Here is a 26,184-nt window from a genome sequence, read left to right on the forward strand (position 1 = left end):
TATGCCATTGGGGGCAGACCTTCAGGTCTCAGATACTCAAGCCAGGCCTACAGATACAGATGCAGAACTCTCAGCTGCCTCCCTCCGTGTCTACCTTTGCCACAATGCTTCCCGCCATGATGATGATGATGGACTAAACCTTGGCAATGTAAGCCAGCACCAATTAAATGTTTTTTTATTTGCTGTGATTATGGTGTCTCTTCATAGCAATAGAAACCCTAACTAAGACAGTGTACTTAAAAAACTCAGAATGTAATATCATTAAGATTTACATGACCAGTGAAGCCTACTTAATGTGTTATTGTGTTTATTGATTTGAAATGTCTCTCTTGTCTTTTCTGCTCTGTATTTAGTTTTGACAGTGTGCTAGACACATTAGAATATAAAGAAAATATCCTTAACCTGTCCTCGAGGCACTTACATTCTAAAAGGAAAAGTATCTGTGTGTGTGTGTGTGTGTGTGTGTGTGCGCGCGCGCGCACGCGCACGTGTGTAAATGGCAGTTTTGTTTTCTATAGGAAGCAGAAAAAATATTCTGTGTGGTGATTTTAGGCATTACTTAACCTCACTATTTAGAGTAGAGAGGAAGGAGAGGGAAGACAACCAGTTCACTAAGGAGGAAAAAAAAAACTTTGGTAATAATTTATTGTTATGGGATTTGGGGCTACCTCTGTTGCATTCTGAGGCTTGTCAGTGAGAGAACTTAAAGATATACTTGGAAGGAAGCTCAAGGGCAATTTTATTAGAATTTCAGAGAAGACCAGGAGAGGAAAACTGTCCTGGCAATTGCCTGAGAGAGGGAAAAAACAGAAAAACAGAAGCTGTGAGAAAAGAAAGCAGACGGTTTTGGCAAGCAATCACATGGAGGTGGAAGAGGGAGAGGGTCTTCAGAGAAAGTGAGAATGCCCTAAGGATCCCAGGAAACTGCTCAGGCTTGGCCAGCATCTGAAAAGAAAGAGATAGAAAAGAAGGAAAGGTTACACTTAACTGGGTAACAGGGAAGAAGAGTGCACGACATGATGGAGGCTTTCCAAGTGGCTGTGTGAAGGAAAGGGTTCTTGGGATGACAAGCACATTGCTCAGTAAAGGAATGGTTTCTACCCCCAAAGATATATTTACTTGTGTTTTATGTGTGTGAATGTTTTGCCTGCATGTGTGTGTGTACTATGTGTGTGCCCACAGAGTTCAAAAGATGTTGTCTGACCTTCTGGAGCCTGTGTGAGAAGTGATTGTAAGCTATGGTGCTATAGGTGGCAGAAGCTCCAGCCCCTTCTTCCATCTCTTGATCATGTCCTTAGGTAAATCAGCTTTCCTCAAGTGGACTCCTGACCAGGTAATTGACAAAAACAACTGGATTAACTCCTAAAGAAAAAAGACGGTAGTGTGTACTCTTATGATCTTTGAAGTATTACTACCCAAGGATACGTGTACTCCATTCATTTGACCAGGCATTCATTTGACCAGGAGGTCAAGGAGAGGCAGTTATGATGCTTGCTGTTCTAGTGTTAATGGGGAAATGGAAACTTAGGGAGGATGACCCATTCTCAGTGTCCCCCAAAGCTGTTAATTTCTCCTCAAGAGTTGAGACCCTAAATTACTTAGAAACCAGACCAGGGACCAGTATTTCCAAATACTTGTAGCATTTCTGGCTTCCAGCCAGGGCAAGATCAAGTTTCCAGTTTCCCTTCCAAGGGCAAAAATTGGGTCTTCATCCCTAAACTGCCTGCACTGTTTACTGTGTCTTGTCAACCATTGTTTCTGATATTACTCTACCATTTTCTTTATCAAACATTGTGCCTATGGAGGTGGCTTTCCATCACAGGGGTTCTTTGTATGGACACTTTGTTTTCATGTGACCTTTACCTTTCCTTGGAGGTGGTGTGTTGATGTTAAGTTACTGTTGCTATGACTGGATTTAAATGTCATTTGGGCTTTGTTTTTTTGTTACTATGTCCGGATCTTTGTGTTTTCTTTTGTCAAATCTCTTTGGAGTTATTTTTCTTACTTCATTTTTATTTTTGTTTTTTTCTTTAGGTTTAAGTTGTCTTAATTCTGGCTGCTTTTTAGAGTATAATAAGCATCTTTAGCTTTGTAATCATTGAGTTGATTTTTACATTACTTCTTATTTACTGTTGTCTAAAACTTAGATCCTTGTGTTCTTTGGGTTACGAATTTTTCTCCGTCATCTCCATTTCTTAGAAATTATGAGAAAATAATACCACCTTTTACATTTAACTTTTAATATTTTCAGCTTTTAATTTTTTTTCTTGATACTGGGTTTTCTTGTTTTAATTTTTCTTTATCCTGAAGTATTTACTTTCTGCAAAGTCTGTTAGAAACAAATTGATTTAAGTTGTTGTTTGTTTTTTTGTTGTTGTTGTTGTTGTTGTTCCTCAGAACATATTTGTGTCTTGACTTCTTTGTAAAGGCTACTTTGCTTGTTTATGGACTTGTGGGTTAGAAGTTCTTTTCTCTCACTTGTATAAAGAGAATCCATTGTCTTCCAGCTTTGATTCTTTATTAAGAGATGCTGTGTTCCTGCCTCTGTGTGTAATCGATTAATCTACCCTGGTGCTGCCAAAGTAAAGCAAACAAGATTTTAAAGGCAGTAAGAATGGGTGCTATTTTGTAGTTTCTACAGGGAGGAAAGGTGTGATTTCAGTTTTGACTTGTGTAGAGATGACTGAGCATTAAAGGAAGAAAATTGGGGACCCAGGCAGAAATATGGGGGTAGGGAGGGAACAGAAGGGCCACTGGGTGTTGTCGTAGGTAGGCATCTCCGTGTGCTAACTTGATACCTGCTCAAGTCAGTGACTGGCTCCTGGAGTAGGGCTGGGCCTTCAGAGAAATTGTCTGCCTCAAGGTCCTTGAGAGGAGCTTGCAGAGTTGGAAAAGATTTGTACCAGAAGGTTCTAAGAGAAGACAGTGGCCTGTTCTAGCTTGTTGAGTAGTTTAAATTCCTTGGTGTTGACCAGGCCTCTTGGGTGTTTACATTTAGTTTTTTTATTAAGTTGAAAATGTTTTAAGACTTGAAAATATTCCAGCCATCTTCCCCTTATCCATTAATTTATTTCAGGTTTTGTTTATTTACTTACTTATTTTGCTATTTTCTTTTTATGTAACTACACACATTACTGAGACTTCATTTTGTTTGTGAGTCTCTTATTCTTGGTTGGCTAATTTTTGCTAATGTATAAGTTCACTCATTTATTCCTTGGCAGTCAGGCTCCTTTTTTCATATTCTATTTAATTCATTTCTATATTTGTTGAGACTCCTGATCTGTTCATTAATTTCAGGAACATATTCATAGTAATTCCTTTAAAGCTCTCATTCAACCTGTTTCTGTGGCTTTTAGTTTTGTATACTAGTAATCCAAAACTGAGCATTGTAGAAACTTGGAATTCTGTTGTCCCCCCTTCTGAAGGGTTTTGATTTTTGTTTTAGCAGGTGCCTAGGAGCTTTATGATCTAGACTTTACTTCTGCTGTTGGTAATGGCTACTGTCGCAGTTGCAAGTGCAGATTTCATCAACCCTCACAAGTCTTGTCCACATGTGTCAGGCAAGGAGCCGGGCAGAGGTCATAGTTGTTAGAAGATAATTCCTTGTGGCTCCTTTATTTACAGTTAAACTGCTGTTTCATGCGTAGGCTGTAGTTGTCCTGAGTCACAGGCTGGGGACTGCCCAGTAAAAAGTCCTAGAAGTGCAGCTCTCATCCAGTGTGCCATTCCGCATCCGCAGGTTGACGCCTTTCAGATGCCATGTTTCTGGTCTGTTTGTCTTTAAATACTTTTCTATTTGGTTGGTCAGAGCTGTGATTTGAGGAAAACTGACCTAATTAAAGCTCCTGGACTTTGCTGGAAACAGAGTCTACCTGTGCTTTTCAGCTGGGATTTGTGATGTAATAATTCTCAGCCTTGTAGGACTAGTCTCTTCCTGGGCCTTCTCCTTGTGGCTCTTACAGTGTTACTTAGAGAATCTTGTCTGGGTTGTAAAACTATGAATTAGGGGCATCGTGTGCTTTTGTATTTAGTTATGCTAAAGTTGTTTCTTTAATAATTACACATACTTATTCGTTGCTTTGTATGTGTTGTTACAGAGTGGGTCTGTTTTGAAGAGTTATTCTGCCTGGGTGTGGTAACCATAACTCCAGCACTTGGGAGCTCAAGCAGGATTGTGTGTTTCAAGCCAGCCTGAGCTACTATAAAACAAACAAGCAAACATGTTACTAGCTAAAATTAACATTTTTAAACAATGTTTCCAGTTTGAGGGACATAGCAAATGAATGATGCGAGATGTATGGTGTTATGATGACAGAGGTTGGATTAGGCTGAGGCCTACATCACTGTGTCTAGACCCATTCACGGTCCTGCTCATAGCTCTTTATTCTTTGGTTTATTTCAGGCCCAGGACAGTATAGCTTAAGTGCTTTGTGCCCTAATTATGGTTCTCATGTTCTCAGAGGAACCTGAGTGAAATGTTCTTCCTAATACCGTGACAGAATAGTCTCCAATTATGCTATTTTTTTTCTTATTTTTTCAAAGAGAATCAGCTGTATACTATTCATTATAGTTCAGAATCATAAGAGGAAGGTCTAAATTATCCTCATTTATTGTCTTTTTCTGCTTTTCATAGTATAATGATGTACTGTTAAAAAGTGAGATTGTCTAAAACATGTAAGGGGAGCTTAGGAAAATTTCCAAGCATGCTTCCCCCCCCCCGTTTTTCTGTCTGTCCCTCTGTCCTACTCTTTCCTTTCTCATCTTTCCTACCAACTGTTCATTCCAGTTACTGTGTGCTCTAAATCAAGGGTGGCCTGCAGCTGGCTAGCTGTTTTAAGGGGCCCTGGGTCACCCTAGACCAGTGGCTCTCAACATGTAGATTGCAACCCCTTTTAGGGGGTCGTGGAACAACTCTTTCATAGGTTGCCTAAGACTATCAGGAAATACAGATACTTACGTTACTACTCCTACCAGGAGCAAAATTACAGTTATAAAGTAGCAGTGAAAATACCTTTATGGTTGGGGGTCACCACAACATGAGGACTGTGTTAAAGGGTCGCAGCAGTAGGAAGGCTGAGAACCACTGCTGTGTTTAGCCTTAGGAAAACCTGCGCTTTCCTGTTGCCCTTTGTTGATCCAGTTATCTCACAAAGTGTGAGCAAATGGGAAACTCAGTATATTTTTAAAAGTTGTCAGAAATGTTCCTTTTCCCTCAAATTTTGACTTTAGTAATACGAGAGAAGTGGAATTGGAAATTATGTTTGACTGATTTAAAAAGTACAGCTTCATAGCCAAGACACAAGGCAATCAAAAGGTCCATTCTGAAGGTTCCCTTTAAATTCTTCCCTTTGCCTGCAGTCTAGTAGTTACTTTGAAATGAAATAGTAGTTCAGGGGAAATAGGGTGAATTGTCTTTGACCTGTCCATGTTCTGGAAAGAGATGTGGAAAAAAAAATGTAAGCTGTATTTTAGTAGAATGACTTCAGTTTATCTACTCTGCCCTTTGTACATAGTAACAAGACAGCAATTACAGCTTTCAGTAACATGGACTTTCTGAAGTTATTATAAACAGATAACCTGGAACTCTTAACTGTGGATGTGATTGTTTATTTACTTATTTGCTTTGAGACAGGCTCTCATAGACCAGGCTGTCCTTGAATTTCCTGGCTTAGAGTAAGCAAGCAATGAACTGATCCTCCTGCCTCCACCCTTCCAAGTGCTGGAATTATAAGTGTGCGCTACCACACCCAAATGATAAGTGTTTCTTTTAGCTGGGACTTTTTCTATATTAAAAGTACCAGTTGACAGCTATTTTTAATTGAATTGTTTTTTTTATTGCTGTTTTTTAAAACTGAGTAATGAACTAAAGCCTCATGAATGGGGCTAATGCCATGGGATGAACTCTTTGAATAGAGGAGATTGGCAAGGTCGTTATAGGTATGGTTTCATTAGGTTAGCGAGCATTGGTGTTCACATATAAAAACATAATCATAACTTATCTGGAGTCACATGTTCCATTTTATTGGCTTCCTTCATATAGAAAATATAGTGGCCAGCACTGACCCACCATGGGTGAAGCTATGTATATTTTCTGGGTGAAGGAAGTATTCTGTACATTCTCCATGCTTTGCATCATGGTATTTTGAATAACCATGCTTCCATGTTCACATCAACTTTTTGTTTTTTCAATTTATGCACAGCACTTGCTCTGAAATTTGGGGACTGAGTACACCAAATACGGTAGATCAGTGGGATACAACAGGCCTTTACAGCTTCTCTGAACAAACCAGGTGAATATTCTGCCCTCCATGGGACCCTAGAGACCGTGTGGGAGGGTGGTGCTTTGGAAGACCTCGACTGGGTTGCTTAGTGTAACTTGCCTAGGATGTTAACTTACTGTGAGTAAGGCATAGCACGTAATGTATCCGCTTGCCAGTATTAAAACTATATCAATGTTTCAGCTTATGTTTTGATAAATGCAATTTTAGTTTTGAATCTTTAAATTATTGTGTCCCGTAAAGAATAAGACCTTTTTATAGCTATATACTCATTGTAGCCCAAGATTAGATAAATTTGTTATTGGCCTAATTTTTAAGTAGATAAATGACTAGTTTTTCCTAAATTTCTTGTTATCATCAAAATCTCATCTTTATACTAGTACATATTTGATGAACCTCTTACATGACAATTAACAGTAGGCTAACTTGTTTTTCTGTCACCTTTTTAAAAAAATCACTTCATTTCTTTTAAGCATATTGGTATTTGTCCATTCCATTTCATCACCATCTGCATTTCTGTGTGAGCCTCATGAGTAAGCCTCAGGTGCCAGAAGTCACACTTAAATAATAAGTTATGTTAGTCTGAGTTAGTTACTGTTGCATCATTGATACTTACCATTTTCATACTACTTCCTTTTTTTGACAACCAGTTGCCTTCAGAATTAATGCCTTTGAAAGCATTTAGCTTATTAAAAGTGGATGCTGATGAAGTTTTCGAGTATAACCACATGACATTTTCTGTATCGCTTGCCCCACGAGGCTAGCCTTCCATTGGCATGTGAGTTGTTGTATGCACACTGGTAGGAGACAGCTGCTAGTGCTGCTGCTTGCTTGATCAGATCCAAGCCAGAGCGTACTGTTCCTCTTGGGTATCTCTATTGCTAACTTCATGGTGTGGTTTCCTTTATTGTGCTCTTAGTATATTAATTTAGCCCTTTGATGACACCCAGTCTCACCTTTTAAAAGTGCCCTCCTTTTTCCCCCCCTTGCTTCTTGAATAGGTCTCTTGATGGTCGTCTTCAGGTTTCACATCGGAAAGGGTTGCCACATGTTATATATTGCCGGTTGTGGCGCTGGCCGGACCTTCACAGTCATCATGAGCTCAAAGCAATTGAAAACTGCGAATATGCTTTTAATCTGAAAAAAGATGAAGTATGTGTAAATCCTTACCACTACCAGAGAGTTGAGACACCAGGTAGGAAAACTATAGGCGTTTTTTTTGTTTGTTTTGTTTTTTCTTGTTTTTTGTTTGTTTGTTTGTTTGTTTTGCTTTCCTGGTTTTAAACTAAAAGGCTGACTGAAGGCTAGTACTCCTTGTATCTCTGGGAAATTCTAATGTAAAATTTTCTGATAAACTACCTTAAATTGAGTATATTATTTGGTAGGGGTTTTAAATGCTTGCTTATTTTTTTTAAACTTTTATGGAAAAAAAAAAAAACCAAACTTGTCTTGGAAAAGGGCCATATCCATTTCTTGGGAGTGTACTCTCTTGGACAGCAAGGTATGTATCCAGGGAACCCACAGCTTTGCTGTCTTCTGAGAGCCATCCATGTCTCTGTAGTACTGGCTGCTTACAGCACCCCACCCTGAGTGCTTTCAGAGTCACTTAAATGGCTTGTTCATTGAAGTGATTTGGTGAACTCTGTGGTAGGACTTCTGGTGAATGATGGACTTAAAACTTTAAAAAAAAATTCTATGCTTTTAGAAAAAAAGTTTGACTTTAGTGTTAGTGATGATATTGTCTCACCATTTTTCTCTCTCCTTTCCTTCTTTCTCTTTTTCTTTTCTCTCTCTCTCTCTCTCTCTCTCAGATAGGATTTCACTGTGTAGCTCTCTTTGGCTGTCCTGGAATTCTAGACTAGGCTGGCCTCACATCCACCTGCCTCCCTGGTGCTGGGATTAAAGGCCTGCGCCACTACCATTGGGTTCCCTCATCATTTCTAATAGAAATTTATAAATTCCTAGAGTAATTACAGGGTCACATTGTTTTCCAAAGTAAATAGACATTAATTTGCAAGCTTAAATGGTGAATTGTGTGAACAGTCCATGATGAGATTTGTCAGTTTCTTAGTGTCAAAACACCAGATAACTGTGCTCAGACTTTGAAAGGTGAAGCTACTGCCTTCTGCCTTGTGAGAACTTTGAGTAAGCTTCCCTTACACACTTGCCACTAACTAAGATTTCTTTAACTCTTTCAGTTTTGCCTCCAGTATTAGTGCCTCGGCACACAGAGATTCTAACAGAACTGCCGCCTCTGGATGACTATACTCACTCCATTCCAGAAAACACTAATTTCCCAGCAGGAATTGAGCCACAGAGTAATTACATCCCAGGTATTTTTGCCTTGAGAGTCTCTTAAAACTTGGGGAAATAGCAATCTTGCAACAAACACCCAAGTATTAGAAATGTGGTTTCATTTTCAGGGTGTTCTTGACTTTAGATGGAAAGTCTCATTTGTGGGAAAATTGTATTGGGCAGTGTGTGAGTCTAGTTACACTTAACGTTTATTTGGATACAGGTTTACTTTTTATTTTATTTTGCAGTGGCTGTAAACAAAGTACTGTAAGAAGTAGGAAAAAGATCCTAGTAGGTTTGTCATAGCTATTGAAGTAGAGAGAGTTGCAAAGTGAAACCTAGTGTATGGTTAAGACAAGCGTCTCTAGAACAGTCATAACCAGACATGTAAATAATCATCTCTCCATGTGTAATTTGGTAATGCCTACGGCAAATAAACATTCGTAATAGAACATCTTAGTTTTATAGATAAACAACACATTGAAAACAAGAAGGTGCTCAGTTGTGTTTTTCCTGGGCGTTCTACTGGAGAAATGAGTGAATTCAACTCCATGGTTCTCAAGCTCTATTGTAAAAACTGTGCTTTCAGAGTGTGGGGTGTGTGTGTGCATGTATGGAGGAGGAGGACAGCTTTGTAGGGTCAGTTATCCCCTTCCACCTTTGCAAGAATGCAGGGGCTTGAACTCCGGTTGCCAGGCTTATGTGGCGATACTGTACCTGCTGAGCCATTTTACTGTCTCTCACATTCTGTCTTGTGTCTTGTTTTATGTGGCCTAGTAATATTTCACAATTCAATACCAATCTCTATAGTTTTTACTGTTTTCTAGAAAAAATAGCTACTATTTTGTTACTTTTTATAACAGCGTTTGTTTGCTTTTATAATAACAGAAACTAATTAGGAATTAATTGTAGTCTGGATTTTTACTGTCTCTTAGTCTCTGCCTGCCTCGTCCTCCTTTGTATGTCAAAAGAGTAGATATTAGGTCTTTCCTTTCCTCTTTCCTTTCCCCTTTCCCCTTCTCTTTTCCCTTTCCTTTCCCCTTTACTTCCCTTCCCTTCCCCTTCCTTTTCACTTTCCTTCCCTTCCTTCCCCCTTCCCTTCCCCTTCCCCCTTTTCCTCTTTCTCCTTTCCACGTCTTCCTTCCCCCCTTTCTTCTTTTCTTTTAGACAGGGTTTCTGTGTGTAGCCCTCACTTTAAATGCACCCCTGTCCTATGCCATCCTGCCTACTGCTCCCGGATTGTAGTGTGTAGAACCTTTATTTAGATGCTAGTGTTTTATAAAGGAGCAAATTAGAAGTGAAATATACCAGTTTTTGTGGACACTGTCAGTTCCCAGTAATAGCAAAACCAAAGAATTTACTTTTGTTACATTTCAAAATAGTTTTATTCAAAATTTTTATTACTTAAAATTATACATGTGCCTGTGTGTCCATGTGCGTGCGGGTGCCCAGAGAGTCCCTCCAGCCCTCAAAAGAACTGAACAATTTTTGAAAATGCTGAAAGTTCTTTTTATCAATATAGATAAATAATAATGGATGATAGTAAAGAAATAGGATGAGATAAAGTGTCTTAGAATTGAGCTTTCTCCATCTTTGAAACTGATGTTTCAAAGCTTAGTTTTTTAAATTTTCTTAGTTTTAATCTCTAAAATAAATGTAATGATATGAATTATTTTTATTATTGTTTGGTTATATGAAGATAACTTTTAAACATTTAGTTTTAAACATTTTGATATATTGATTTCTATATGAGAATTTAGGGGGCAGTTGGTTTAAGACTTTTTTTTTTTAACTGTGTAGCCCAGGCTGCTCTCAAACTTGAAGAGATTCTCCTACCTCTGTTTTCTAAATGCGTGATTAAAGCCATCCTTCTCCCCTTTGAATAATGCCCGAATTTTTTTTATGTTGAGTTGCAGTTAAAAATTGAAAATGGCACACTATTGAAAATCTTTTGTACTTTTTTCCTTAAAAGTCACAAATGATGAAACTGTATGCATGCTTTTATTGTCTTTGAAATTTACTCAGCTATACAGGTACCTCTTGAACATAAATGTCTTATTCAGAAAATGTGTTGGAAATGATTTTAGAATCGTAATTTTTCAGCGAGTACTTCTGTCCATTTTCTGTTTCAAGCATTCAGAACTGTTAAGCAGTTAGAAAGCCCAGCAGGAAAGGTGGGAGCTTTTTCAGGTAGAATCCAGGCTAGATCAGTCTTGAGCCATGCTTCTGTAACTTGCCCTATGTGGGTAGTGTAGACTGAAATTGGGGCTATTTGTCCATCCATGCCTGTTGTCTACTAGTTTAAAAATAAATGGTAGTACTAATATGTCTTTGAATCCTGCTGAGGGACATCTTTGATTTTGGTTTTTGGCTGTTGTCCCAGAATGTGTACATACAAATCAAATGGTAAACAATGTTAAAGAAAATATACCAGGAAAGCTGTATTATGTTACAAGCCATCTTTATGGATTCACCTGTAAGATAGGATTAGAGCCTCAATTGCAAGCCTAGTTCTGCCTTTTATAATGATGTTTTGTATACATACACACACATGCATATACCCATAATATTCCAATTTCCTTTTTTATAATGATATATACTTTTTTTGGTTTCCAGGTGATTCATTGCTTGCATTTGGTAGCTAGGAGAAAAAGCTGAACTCAAATCAACTATACTTGATTTGTTCTTTTATAGAAACACCACCACCTGGATATATCAGTGAAGATGGAGAAACAAGTGATCAACAGTTAAATCAAAGTATGGACACAGGTAAATATTAATTTCTCAGTATCAGTCATTGTAATCTCAGATCACATCACTAGAGTCAACCAGCCACACATTAAGAATATTTGAGAATAGACTCTGGAGCCTATAACGATGGCTCAGTAGCTAAAGGTGGGAGTAGCTATGTCAGCCTGAGTTTGATCCTCAGATCCCTCAAAGTAGAAGGAGAGAATCAACTCCCATAACTTGTTTCTTTTTTTTTTTTTTTTTGAATTTTATTTTTTTCTTATCAGTTACATTTTATTAACTCTGTATCCCGATCCCTCATTCCCTCCCAGCTCCTCCCTCCCTCCCTCCTCTCCACCATGCCCATTTCCAAGTCCACTGATAGGGAGGACCTCCTTCTTGACCACCACACGTGCACTGTGGAAGGCACATGCACACACAACCGCTACCTATCACAATGCGAAACAGAGTGCATTCAAGAGTAATGTCTGCTGGCACCCTGAACTTAGAGAAAACAAGACAAATCTTCCATCTTGACAGTATCTGAGCTATCAAATGGGCTACTTTATGCATGCAGTTGGTAGATATTCCTCTTACTGGAGTAAGTGAAAACTTGGAAGGACTCAGTACCTCCCCCACCTCCAAGTATTCCATGCTGCTGTCTCATGAATGAATACCTTTCATAAAAGACCACGGTCACCCTAGTAACTGGTTTTTAAGAAGGATTTGAGACTAGAAGAGGGGGACCAGCTTTTCTGTGCTTCTTTAACTTAATAGTGAATTCTGAATTAGAGTAAACTGTTAACACAAAATACATTGTCCCTGATCTGAATTTGATTAATTTCCGATAATTAGCTATTATATCCAGTGTTGGGAAAGTTTCAACATATAATAATGAATATTACATACCACAAAGTTTTAAGTTGTTTCTTAAATAATAAATTCTATAACCCAGGGGAGCCAAGTAGGGTAGTCATGAGAGTGCTTTGATGTCATTGTTCAGTGTGATTTATTCAACCTGTCTTACCTTAAGGATTAGTTAGTGTCTTAGTCACTGTTCTATTGCTGTGAAGAGAAGTCATAAGCAAGGCAATTCTCATGAAGAAATTGAGGGTTTGCTTACAATTTCTTTTAAGCAAGGTTTAGTCCATTGTCATCACAGTGGGAGCATAATAGCATGCAGGCAGGTACTGCTGCAGGAGCTGAGAGCTACATTCTGATCCATAGGCAGAGAGTGAGTGAGCCTACAGTGATACATGCAACGAGGCTTTATGTCCTAATTCTTATCTTGTAAATAGCGCCACTCCCTGGTGACTAAGCATTCAGATACTTGAGCTTATGAGGGCCAGTCTTACTCAGACCATCACAGTTAGTAATCCAAACTGACCTGAAGCTCATTGTGTGGCCTACTCTCTCCTGTAACTCATATCCTCTTGCCATGAGCATGAGCCACTATTTCAACCTGTCTAAATTATTTTTAATGGAGGAACATTGGAGGGGGGAGTGGAGGACTTTATATGAATTCTGTTGTTTGACTTCTTCCATACTTAGATACCCAGAAAAGATGTTTCTGCTGCAGCTAATATTTATGTCTGGCTGTGAGAGTGGCAGATAGAAAGATAGATGATAATCTAATGAAATAGCATGTTATGTATGTTAGTGCACGTGATACTTGACTTTTCAAGTATGTCTCCTTGACACTCAGTATTTGTCAATGAACAGTAGTTGTTGCACTGTGGTAGGTAGCCGTTACCATGACATTGAAAGTGGGTAACATAAAGTTACTGATCACAGGTGAAATAGTGTTTCAACTTCTACATTCCTGTATCAAGAGGAAGAGTTTAACTATTAGTCAAGTTGTGGAAAAACTGGAACACTCATTATTACTGATAAGAATGTCAGTTATAACCACTTTAGCAAAATTTGTTGTCCTTCAAAAATTAAATATAAGATTACTACATAGTCCCATCATTTCACTCCCAAGAGAATTTAAACAGGTCCACATAACACTTGGGCAAAAATGTTTGTGTTGTAAACATCATATATATAATTTCACAAATGGAAACAACCCGGATGTCTTAGCACATTTTGAATGGCTGAATCACAATCACATGAGGGTACATCCCTACAGTAGAAGTGCGGCCTGAACCCGTGGCAGTGTGACCTTGCTGACACCTGTGAGAGGAAATGGTTTTAAGCTGTTCAACTCGTGGTACTTTGTATGTCAATATTGATTGGCTAATATAAAACTAAGAAGGTTTTGAGAATACATTGCTAATATTAATAGCTTATATTTAATAGTTTGTGAATCACATAGGTAATTTAATATATTCTCTTTCTCTCTTTTTTTTTTTTGAGACTGGATCACAGTCATGCTGGGCAGTAATCACACATCATGGTCTTAAACCCACCAGACTAGTCCCAAACTCACAGGTACCATTGTGTATCAGCCTCCCAAATTGTTGAGATTACAGGCATGTACTACCATTCCAAGCCATGTTATATTTTTTAGCATATACAAAAATTGGAGATGAAAGGATAAAATTAAGTAACTGGAAAATAACCTGTAGTTTTCTCTTTTTGTTTTTCTTACAAGCCAGTTCTGTACCTGGAGGGTACAGAAGGGGAAAGGCGACAAGCAGTTGCAGGGTTGTCTCTGGCCCCCGCCCCACGTGCCACGACACACATGTCATACTCAGTAGTTTTTTTTAATAACAATAACAATATTTTTTTATGATTGCAGAATAATACATGCATAATTCTCTATTGAGGAGGATGTTAACTGAAAATATAGTTTATATATGTTCTTTGTCTGATTGAAAAAAGTTCTATTCATCAATTTATTGATTATGGTGATAGGCAATCCTAATGTCTCATGCGTGCTGAAAGGCCATTACCACTCTTCTGTACCCTCAGCATAGTTTCTGTATTCTGTGAGATTCTAATGATAGTGTTGATTGTGAGGAAGGTGTGGGGGGGGTATCTGTTTTAGGGGGGTGTTAAAGACATTGGGGAGATGAGAGAGTGAAGGGGCTGTGTGTGTTTGTGTGCATGGCGTGCATGTGCACTCTTCAGGGGCAAAGGTGTGAGTGTGTGCACATGTGTGGTGTGGGTGTGTGAGTATGAGTACAGGATGATGTGGAGTTCATTGCGTGGAGGTGTTTGTTGGCTGTTACAGCTGTGACTAGGTGGGTTTTTGTTCTGGGTTCTCATTTGCTTCCTTCAGTCTGTGTATCTATCTGTTTTGCTGTTTTATATTTGTGGCTCCGTAGTACAACTATCATATTGAGCAGTACCAAGTCTGGTTCCTTGGTATTTACTCAGGTGAACTGACATCCTTCACACAAAAATGTGACCTTGGTGCTTGACTCATAATTTTGAAACATTTGAATATAACTGAGATGTTGAAAAATTGTGGTTCATGAGACAGTGTCATGTTGCTTAGTATAAGGTTAAAAAATGACAAGATGTGAAACCTTAGTTACATACTACTAAATGAGAAATGGTGATCTGTAAAGGCCATGTACATACTGTACAACCCCAGCTGTTTCACATGCTAAAAAGGCAAGCCTTCTGAAGATAGTGAAGAGTTGAGAGGTTGTAGAGAAAGGAAAATTGAGTAGGAAAAGCCCTTTGCATTTATGGAGTAAAAAAAATGAAGGAAGTGGATTGTACACTTGTCAAAACCTACAGAAAATAAAACAAGCATAAGCCTTGTTGTAAACTGTGGACTTGGATAACAATACAGTCTGAGTGTGGTAAACAGTTCTTGCCCAGTGGCAGGGATGTCTGAGACTTCTTTGGACTTGATTCTCAATTATGTTGTGACACTAACAATATTCTAAAAAAGAAGTTGAGGACACTTTGTTTTGTTTTTTTTTATAAAGAAGTTTTAATGTCACCTTCAAAGATAAAAAGTAGATCCCAAAACTGGGGTGTTTATAAATGCATGGTACTTCTAGGAACTGGTTTAAATTTAAAAGTGGGTGAAAATAAGAATGTACTACTTATAAACAAAATTATAAAAGAGTTTTCCTTTTAAAGCTGTTAATTTGGCAGGTGTCACCCACACAGTGATAATGCAAAAAAGATACAAGCTTGTCAGCTCTTGGTAGGACTAAACTTCAAGGAGTGAGCATTGACACTTATAAAAACTCATAATGCTTCCTTTCTGAGACACTCACCCTGCAAACAGTTGTGAACTTGTAAGCAAAGCATACATCTAGATGCTTTAGGTGCAGATAGGCACTTTCTGTCTTATGGATGAAAGGCCTGTAGGAGGCCAAACTCCTCAGCAACTTTTATAATATGAATGATTCATTGATTAATTATCAGTTGTTTAAAACTGTATTTTTTAAAAGGATTGTGTTAATTATTTGCTTGATTCAACTTTTAAAATTTATACTGAGCCTTTCTTTTTCACACCTACAGAACTGTAGAACATCAAGCTTGCTGGTTACTTCTACTGAGTATTTCTTAGATGTGTTAATAGTTAGAAGAGAGAATAATTGAGCAGCTCCCCCAGCTCCAGTTGTTTATGTCTGCTGCAGGAAATACCATGGATTTCAATTCATTGTTCCAAGCATATTTTGACCTTTCTCATTTGTACCTGTTGTGATTTGCCAGCAGTTTTTTAAAAAGAAAAACGAAAACAAAACTAATTGTATAATACAATTTTTTTCTTAAAAATAGTGATTTCCAGTTCTCTCTCTGTGACCCAGCAGGACAGTGGTGACTGCCACTTTTACCTGTGTCCCGTATATGCTGTTTGTAGTGTGAATGGTGCACAGTGATGCCCTCTGCCCACCTTTAGTCTGTGTTGCGGCACATTGTTGCAGCTGGGAGCTGCATGTAGATTCTGCTCCTGAGAGGGTGCTTCTCGTGGGGTCGGTGGGGTTTGTGATTGTAGTAAGAGTACATTTACAACAGATGTAGTTTAAATTTTGTATCTGTGGCTACCCTCCCCCATTTTGTCTATTTGTGCCTTATATATTCTGGATTAGATTGAGGATATTTATGCAAAGCAGAAAAAATTGGATATTTTTCTAAGAAAATAGAATTTAGTAAAGTTAATTTTAATAAAGAACTTATGTTAACCTCACAAAATAGAGAAAACTCTTAGATTTGTTAGCTGGAATTTCACAGGCTCTACTAAACTCTTAAGGAATGTGCTGTGAAAATATAACTGAAGTTGTTACAGATCGTAGAAAATAACCTTAGTTGTCACAGGTCTGGTCATAGAACCTTATTGCTATCTCCTCTGTTTACTAATTACAAGTCTTACTTGAGATTGGTGGAGAAGTTCTAAATAAGTGATTTACTGTTTCAGCTCAAAGCCAGGTGTCCTGCTTGGTGGGAAAACCCTGAACACAACACAGACAGGTAGATCTGTTGTTAAAACTGTTTTATTAGACTGTGATACGAGCCCCAATCACCAAACAAGTGACCAAATGTTCCACAACTCTGACTGAAAAGACTGAAGATCTCTTACTATATTCTGAGCCTCCTACAGATGGGTAAATGGTCAGTGCAAAAGGAGAGTCCGCAAAAGAGCAGACTTCACAGAACTGAAATAAAACATAAATAATCATAAACGAAGAGAAATGTAAATGAAATTGTCTGTTTAAGACAGGGCCTCTTACTCTGCCATGGTGGTGCACACCTTGAATCCTAGCACTCAGAAGGCGGAAAAGGCCTGATCAAGATTAAGTTTTAGGACAGCCAGAGCTACATATAGAGACCCTGCCTGAAAAAAATAAAATAAAAAGACGTAGTTTCTTGTAACCTGCCCACTCTGGTCTCCACCTTGCTCTGTAGCTGAGGCTGGCCTTAAACTCCAGGTCTTCTGCTTCTGCCTCCTGGGAGGTGCGATAAAAGCATGCACCACTGTCCCAGCTCAAAGCTGCACTTGTATAGACCATGTTTTCATCTGTTGTCAGTTGTTACACTGTGGTGTGGTGGTAATGGGAACATGTGCGGTTACAACCTTGTGGGTGATAATTTAGCCAGGATCTGTCAAAACTGGACAGGCACCAACCCTTAGACTTGGCACTTTCTTGTAAGAGCTCTTTTTAGAGAAACTGGGACTAGTCGGTGTGAGAACAGTCATTGCAATCTTGGTTCTTAAAGTAAACAATCATCAGTTGTCAGGGTACCACGATGCACCATGATGTGTTAGGCTGCAGCTGCTGCAGGTAGGTTGAACGGTATAGAAATAGCAGCACCAAAGGGTTCTAATGACATACCTCATACAGGTGTTAGAACTATTACTATTTGTCATGAAAGGAAGGTGACACAAACTAAAGTGTATTTGCTGATATGTTCCATAGAATATTTCTGGAAAGATACACAGACAGCTGTCAGTAGTGGGCTCCTCCAGGTGGGGGACCTAGAGGGTAAGAAGACAAGTCAGTTATGCCATGAGAAAGAAGTTATTCAGTGCTTAGTCTTTTGTACCTTGTGTGTTTCAGCCCCCTGAGTTAAACTCAAAGTCATTGCATATTTTCAATTCTTGAGATGTAATTGTGTATCTATTTTTGGTGAAAAGGTCAGAACCGTTTTCTTGTTACTTGATCATAAGTTCTGGAGAAATGTCAATGTCAGTTTTCTTTCTCCAATTCAGGCTCTCCAGCTGAACTGTCTCCTACTACTCTCTCTCCTGTTAATCACAGCCTGGGTGAGTTGCTGTTTCTTCCATCTGTTTTCACCACATTAAGGAAAGTTGTCTCTGGAGATTATATATATATACCACCTGAATCAGTTTACTTTTCATATATATATATATATATATACACACACACACACACACACACATACATACATACATATATATATATAACTAATTTATATATGAGAAAATTTATATATATATATATATATATGAGAAATGTAAACTGATTCAGGTGGTGTAGATGACTGTCTTTAGAAACGGCTGATACTGTAGTTGGTACTGCCTGCTTTCTCATGACGGTTAGACATTTATGAGACAGTCTGAGTCATTAAAACTGTTCTTTATGAAGTTGAGTAAGGTTTTGACGGGTGTTTATTTAGGGTGTATCTTAGAGTGGCAGTCAGTAGAAAAGTGTACATACTTATGTCACAAATATATGATCACATTCATATTGCTCTAACCCTCATATACCCTACTGTTTCATAGTCTTCAGCTTCTACATATTTGGAATTTATTCTGCAAAATTGTCTTGGTTTTTCCTTGTGATCTTTCTTATAGTACATCTCAACAAAAGTGAATTACATGTGGTCCTCATTTTCTGATAGTAAGTTGTTTATTGGTGCTGTAATTGGTTTTCACTTGCATTTTTGTCCTTCACTCTGCTTCTTGCATGTATGAGAATAGACAGATGTCAGGGAAATATTTTGATTCTCCCACTATAGTATCTCTTCTCTGTGGCTTTTGACTTTTCTCTTTACTCAGCTTTATATTTTGTCCTAGCTAAAATTACCATCAAGATGTGTTTTAGAAATGCACCCAAATTCAGCAGACTGGTCTGTTTTCCTCTGTTGTTGTTTAAAACTGATATTACTCCATACATAACTTTATGAGTCAGAGACATTTTTTTTAAAACTTTTATCTGGTCTGATTTATGACGTGGAGGATGTTCATGGTGCTCGCTCTGTTTCATCTTGAGTTGTTCATACAACATTTCTTCCTTTACTTCAGATTTGCAGCCAGTTACTTACTCGGAACCCGCATTTTGGTGTTCAATAGCGTATTATGAACTAAACCAGAGGGTTGGAGAGACCTTCCACGCATCGCAGCCCTCGCTCACTGTAGACGGTTTTACAGATCCGTCAAACTCAGAGAGGTTCTGCTTAGGTTTGCTCTCCAACGTTAACCGAAATGCTACTGTAGAAATGACAAGAAGGCATATAGGTATGTTTTATTTTCTTTGTGTGGAAAAATACAATTTGCTCACGATTTAGTATTTGATATTATATCAAAAGCTTGTATGGAAAAGCCCACTTTCATCTCCATCCGTGAGTCCCTTTAATAGCACCTTGGTGACAAATTTGCAAACTTTTGTCTTCAGTGTTACCTGTATTTGGCACTCTTGATAGTGGGAAGTCCTTTGGTAAAATAACTAATTTGCTCAGTCTCTTTTAGTAAAAAAAAAAAAAAAAGAAAGAAAGACAGTCCCATGTTCAATCATGATCTGTTTTCATTTCCCCCACCTCTAAGGATTTTACATATAATTAGAGGCTTCAAAATATGATACAGGAATTTCTGACAGTCCCTTAAAACATCTTGGCACTACTTTCCCAACAACTCTAAGGTGCTGCTTGCTACTTCTTTACAGCAGAAAGCACAGCATTCTGGGGGCTCAACACATGGGACTTCGAATCTGAGATGAAGTGTAGATCTTATGTGAGAAGCCAGGTCTTTGTTGTGCCAGACATTAAAGAAACTTGTCAAACTGTGAAATATTCCCACTTGCTCCTGATTTAAGTTTGAAAAGGGTTATTTCTCATAAATCTTGTTTACATTAATAGATTTGTTTTAAGTTTTTAAAAAATTAACACATTTTTATCTCAGTTTTCACATCTAATGTGGAAAGCTTCCATGATTATAATTTACAAATACCTAAATTATCTGGGAACCTTAGTATTTTGTGAGGAAAAAGTATAGAGCTTCAAATAGCAAGCATCATCAGATTGCTTCTTTAACTTCAACTTTCTTCTGCCTGTTTGAGATTAACCATTTCCTCTCGTGAAAAATGATGTTGATTACCAGAAGTCGATACTGACAGTGTGAATGAGAACACTGGAAAGTGTGTGTCAGCTGTGTGAATATTTCAGGTCTTGTTCATTGGCTCATCTTGCTATCAAGGAGTCCAGACACCACTGCAGATAAAAGCTGTGAACAGCCCACACTGACTTCAGTCACATAGGGTTTTATTTTCTATGTTTGTGTGTTTTAATTAAACCTTTGTATTTTAAAGAAAATTAATAGTTTTCTTTGTACTTTTTCATATCTCCCAACGGAATTTTACTTGACTATAATTTTAGATTATCTTTTACATTTTTTTAAGCTTATATTTGTTTATCTTGTAATTTGGTCAGGGAATAGTCTGAAAAGTCTACATTTCTACTTACTTGCTGTACTAACTTGCTCTCCCTGCCACCCAACACTGTGCTGGAGGTTAATCCAGGAGTCTTGCATAGGCACACTGCCCTCTGGGTATCTCTTCAGACTTGAACCTCATTTTTCCTCACAGCTAAATGCATGGTTGAGGTGCACCTAGTCTTAAGACAGCAGACGCCAGCATCTGCAGTTGCCCTCTGCACGCAGCTGTTTGATCACTTAGTCCTCTGCTGTGTAGCAATGGCTGATTTGCTGCCACTTCAGCTACATCTTAAAAGTCTCTTAACCTGGTATGTGATTACACTGCAAAGTAGGCATTTACAAAGCCGGGTGGATGTGATATTTTTGAGTCTTTTCTTAGTGGGATCCTTAAGAAAAAAAATTGCCCAGACATTAGTGAATTTCTTTAAAATTAACTCAATTTTTAAGTAAATTTTAAAACAGTAACTTGTATGAAGCTGTCTCACTATTACATACTTTTCTATGTTGAAATATTTTTATGAACAATAATTTGAAAATTGAAAATAATTGTTAAAAATTTTTGGGAAAGATGCTATGGTATATTTCAGAATTACAGATTAGGAAAATAAGGCTCTGAGAAGTCATGGGAATACCTTAGAATATTTCTTAGATGACTTTCAGGAACACTGAGGAGCGCAAGTGTTCCGAAACTAACCATGTGTATTTTGTTTTAGGAAGGGGAGTGCGCTTGTATTACATAGGTGGGGAAGTTTTTGCCGAGTGCCTAAGTGATAGTGCAATCTTTGTGCAGAGCCCCAACTGTAACCAGAGATACGGCTGGCACCCTGCAACAGTGTGTAAAATTCCGCCAGGTATGGTTTCAACCACGTAAATAAACCTGTGTATATTAGCTTGCTTTATTAATTTTTCTAGTTGCTGATGACCTTAGGAATTAGGAGCTGATTTGCATGCTCATTCTAAAACATAGATCCTTTTAAAATTATTTTCTAATGATAACTTTTTTTATATTTTACTACTCGATTCTAGGCTGTAACCTGAAGATCTTCAACAACCAAGAATTTGCTGCTCTTTTGGCTCAGTCTGTTAACCAGGGTTTTGAAGCTGTTTATCAGCTAACTCGAATGTGCACCATAAGAATGAGTTTTGTGAAGGGTTGGGGAGCAGAATACCGGTATGAATTACTTGCTCAGTTGTGACTGTTTTTATTCCCTTCTTTGCATCTTCTCTAGTTCATTTATGTCTGTTCTCAATAGATTTTTGTGTAAAAGAATAAAAGAAAGGGCAAGGGTGTAGGATGATTGATTGTTTTGTGTGAGGTGCTGGATTTAATGTTCAGAAACACAAACCAGGTGTGGTGATGTGTGTCTAGGAGTTCATGGTCATACTGGGCTACATGAGACCCTTAGTTAAGAAAGTTGGAGGCCTGTGGATAAGAAACTTGAACATTACTGTGCTGGTATTATAGAAGATAGGATTAAATTATATGGAAACATGCATTTTAACAATGTAGAATGTTAAGTACTATGAAAGGGTACACTTGAAAGGTTATGTTATTTTATAAAACCAGAGGTGTCTACTTTGTACTCATGGAAAGCTTCCTGATGGAATGGAATGGCATGGGAGCTAGGTTCCAGAAGATATATACAGGATTCAGGTGATAGGAAAGGGCAGTATGGAAACTGTAATTTTGACAGCAGAGTAGAACTTGGATTAGAAGTAGAATAAGGCGGGACAGTTCAGCTGAGATGAGATCAGCTGAATAGGCTCCCCTGCCTGTGGTCTCACTTTGCATTACTCTAGTCATGGATGTTAGTGTTATGTACCTCCCAGCCTGCTATATATGCAGGCATAGCAGAAATTCTTGTACATATAAACTCAGATGCCTGTACTTGAAAGTTGGCTAGAGCATACCAAAAACCCAAAGGATCTACTGGACAATAATTCTAAATGACAGCGTGCTAAAAAGCAATTTGTATGTGCTTGGACATTTAGCGCCCCTCACAATGCCTTTAATTAGGTGCATGTCTTGTGTATATATGGGTCTACGCTTGTGTGAGTGCTGGTACCTGTGAAACCCAGAAGAGGGTGTTAGGTCCCCTAGAGCTGGAGTTATAGGCCTTTATGAACTGCCAGATATGGGTCCTGGGAACTAAACTTGGTCCTCTAAAAGAGCAGTACATACTCTTCACTGCTGAGCCATCTCCACCTCCTTGAGTGTCCAATCCTAAATGTTATTGGGCATGAATTGTTTAAAGATGGAGAGCTGATAATGGCCTTTTATCATGTTTGAAGGACACCTTGTTGAAGAAGCAAAAGTAAATGTATTGACTAATTTTGTAGCAAATAAAATAGAGCTAAATCCAATGCCTGAGAGTAGAGTAACAGAAATGTTCTGTGATCTGGGCAGTAGGCAGTGGCCCCTTTGTTACAGTGCTAGAAAGTTTTACTTTCTTTACCTTTTAAACCAGAAGCCTGAGGGACGTGGCTGACAAGAATGTTGCTTGTTGTGTTCCTTAGAAGAGGAAGTTCAGCGCCAAGTCTTAGTTATGTGACAAGGATTTAGCTTGGGTCAGCAGACTTTAAATTTGAATCTTTTTCCAATTAGACTTCATTTGATACATGGAAAAGTATGGTGACCATATGTGTCAGTTTCCTTGGGGCAGTCTTTACTGGTTTTTTTTTTTTTCTCTCCTCCCAGCTTCATTATTAGTAGTATCTAAATTTTCTCTCATACGTGTCCCATTTGAGGCTATAGGTAGATAACAGTATCAGTATAATAATTTAAAATCAGAAGGAAAAGGTGTTTTTGTAAGTCTTTCAAAAAGATGAAGTTCTAGGGAGATGGCTCAGTTGTTAAGACTCATAAGTTAGCAAGCGTAAGGACTGAGTGTGAATTCCTAGCACTCCTAAGAGCCAGACATGCCTATGTGTGTTGACAACCACAGCGTGGGACAGGGCTGGGGATTGCCACCTGGAGGCTGGGGAGCAGATGGATTTTAGGAGCTTGCTGGCCAGTCGGTCCACGCAGAAGAGGGAGCTTCAGGTTCAGTGAGTGACCCTGACTCAAGGAAGCAAGTTAAAGAACAATTGAGGAAGGACCTGACCCCCGACCTCCGACCCCCAACCCCTTCTGGCCTCTGTATACCTGCATTCATAGGCAAAAGTGTACTACACATACATAAATACAATTTTGTAAAAGGACAAAACTCATTAGATCATTTTAACAATAAAAATCAACCATTTTCAAACTAATAATTTTACATACAAAATTAACAATTATTCTAAACTAGATTTTGTTATACACAGCCTTTTGATTTCCTAATTGCATTCTGTGTTCTTTGAAACAGGAGGCAGACAGTAACAAGTACTCCGTGCTGGATTGAACTTCACCTGAATGGCCCCCTGCAGTGGTTGGACAAAGTGTTAACTCAGATGGGATCCCCTTCAGTGCGATGCTCGAGCATGTCCTAGAGTCCGCCACCAGTCATGCTCATCAGAGACTCCGTGCAACAACTCTTCCGTCGTAGTGTTTGTGTATGATCCCGTGGACTGTTCGCTAGCCAAAAATTCCAGAGCGAAAACAGCACTTGAGGTCTCATCAGTTAAAGCACCTTGTGGAATCTGTTTCCTATATTTGAATATTAGATGGGAAAATTAGTGTTTAGAAATGCCCTCCCCTAAGGGGGAAGAGAAGACTGAAAGACTTGATGTCGTCTTGTTGGGCATAAGACAGTGTCCCAAAGGTTATTAATAACAGTAGTAGTTATGTGTACAGGTAATGTATCAAGACCCAGTATTGCAGTACTATGCTGTTTGTATACATTTTTAGTTTGCATAAATGAGGTGTGTGTGCTGCTTCTTGGTCTAGGCAAGCCTTTATAAAGTTACAGTACCTAATCTGTTATTCCCACTTCTCCGTTATTTTTGTGTCTTTTTTAATATATAATATATATATCAAGATTTTCAAATTATCGTTTAGAAGCAGATTTTCCTTGTAGAAACTAATTTTTCTGCCTTTTACCAAAAATAAACAAACTCTTGGGGGAAGAAAAGTGGATTAACTTGGAAATCCTTGACCTTAATGTGTCCAGTGAATCTTAGCAGTCATTCTTTGTGTTTATTTCCTGCCGAATTGCATTAGAAGGAGACCTTACTGGAAACTTCCAAGCTCTTCATCACATTTCTGTTGATACAAAACAGTACAGCATGATATCACTCTGGTAAAAAGTTGTACTGATGGCTTCTGGGGTAGTTAGTTAAACCTGAGTCTGGTAAAGGTTTGCAGAGAGTAAGTCCTTTTGTTTTATAACCAAACTTCGGCAGATAATAACTGACTTGTATAACCTGTTGGTCTGTTGATTAACTTTTGTCTCAAAACATGCACAGGTGGCAGTATAATTATTTTCAGGGCTATTCTAGAATCATCTCAGTATGTGTTTCCTTCTTCCAAAGTCAGTCTAATAATAAAGTACCTTTCTGTAAAGGCAGCCGACCTTCTGCCTCGTTGTATTATAAAGTGGACCTTTTGTATGTGGAGTGACACTGAGGTATGGTCAGCAGATAGGGCCATCAAAGTATATTCTATGTATTTATGAATGGAATGTTATATGATTTCAAAATTTTAAAGATTGGGAGCTAAGCCTTTTAGCCAGATATTTAGCCTGCAGTTGCCTGTAGTCTGAGCTCTTCTTGACTAGTCCTCAGTGTGTGGTTCACTGACCTTTCTGTTCTGCAGTAAGGAGATCCCAGCTGTTCTGTTGGTCCTCCATTGTGCGGCACACAACAGTCATGCCCAGTGTTGACTCCTTTCTTGTTTGCAACTCTGTATAAATGGAAAATATTTCCTGGTCTCCTTTTTGTAAATTTTCATATTTTTGCAGACAGACACCTTTGATACTTACTCTTTGAGATCATTCTCACATGTATGTAAAGGTATCATTTTGATGCTTTTCAACACTTGGTTGTTTTCTATTTGGTATTTTCCATTTTCCTATATTTGTGTGTATGTGTTCATGTAAATTTGGTATAGTAATTTTTTATTCAAATATTTATTGTTCACCTGTTAATGTGCCATGAACTTCCTTAACCTTTGGGTGAAGGTGAACAAGATAGCTGTGGTACCTGCCTTTGCTGAGACAGCAGTTCGTTTAATGCATATTCATGTGTCTGCATAGTAGGTAAACAGGTTGCTTTGTAGAGAATGGCAGGATGCTTCTGGTTAGCAGAGGGAAGGCATCTGGGAAAGCGATGTTTGAGCTAACCCTGGCCTAGAAGGAGTAAGCCATGTGAAGAGCCGTAGGAGATCAGCACTGCTGGGACAGCATCAAACCCAGAGGCTCAGGCTCAGAAATTGACTATCAGGCATCGTAATTGTGCACACACCTTTATGTGAAGGTGAGGTTGTTCTTCAGATTATAATCTGTAGAAGGTGTCACTGCTTTGTGATAGGTTGCTCCTGTCATCTCATTGCAATCCATTCCTCAGACCTTTGTTGTAGAGGTTTCTTTCACCAGGTCAGTGCCACTTAATTTAACAACTTCCTTTATGTAAATATTCACTAGTATGGAGCCCCACTGCTTGCTTGTGGACTTATTGCTGCATACTGATTGTCACTCCTTCTAGTGCCCATCTGGTGATAGAGCAAATGTCCTGGGCGTTATTGCTGTTGAGCCTGCTGGAGTTAAGAACTGTAAACTGCCCCTCATTGAAGTGTTCACAGACTAGAAAACTTGTGCTGTCAGGGGACAGTTCTGGGAGCAGAGGACATGCTAAACGAAGTGATGCCGACAGGAGTACACA

General features: G+C 38.5%; 1 protein-coding gene across 2 annotated transcripts in view; it reads left to right on the top strand.

The window, feature by feature from the left end:
* Nucleotides 1–25,238, top strand: part of Smad2 (SMAD family member 2) — a 36,253-nt gene extending 11,015 nt beyond the window's left edge. The window contains exons 2-10 of one of the 2 annotated variants that reach the window (XM_055622902.1): nt 6,201–6,290; nt 7,280–7,473; nt 8,477–8,611; nt 11,268–11,342; nt 17,926–17,979; nt 18,982–19,194; nt 21,099–21,236; nt 21,412–21,556; nt 23,733–25,236. In XM_055622902.1, the coding sequence (XP_055478877.1) occupies nt 6,201–6,290; nt 7,280–7,473; nt 8,477–8,611; nt 11,268–11,342; nt 17,926–17,979; nt 18,982–19,194; nt 21,099–21,236; nt 21,412–21,556; nt 23,733–23,856 (1,168 nt within the window). In that variant the 3' untranslated portion in view covers nt 23,857–25,236. Of the gene's footprint in view, nt 1–6,200; nt 6,291–7,279; nt 7,474–8,476; nt 8,612–11,267; nt 11,343–17,925; nt 17,980–18,981; nt 19,195–21,098; nt 21,237–21,411; nt 21,557–23,732 lie in introns of both variants that reach the window. The other variant, XM_055622903.1, reaches the window with a different exon arrangement.
* The last annotated feature ends 946 nt before the right edge of the window (nt 25,239–26,184 follow it).

The sequence above is a fragment of the Psammomys obesus genome, unplaced genomic scaffold (assembly GCF_907164565.1).
Source record: "Psammomys obesus unplaced genomic scaffold, mPsaObe1.curated_primary_1811, whole genome shotgun sequence".
NCBI classification, from domain to species: domain Eukaryota; kingdom Metazoa; phylum Chordata; class Mammalia; order Rodentia; family Muridae; genus Psammomys; species Psammomys obesus.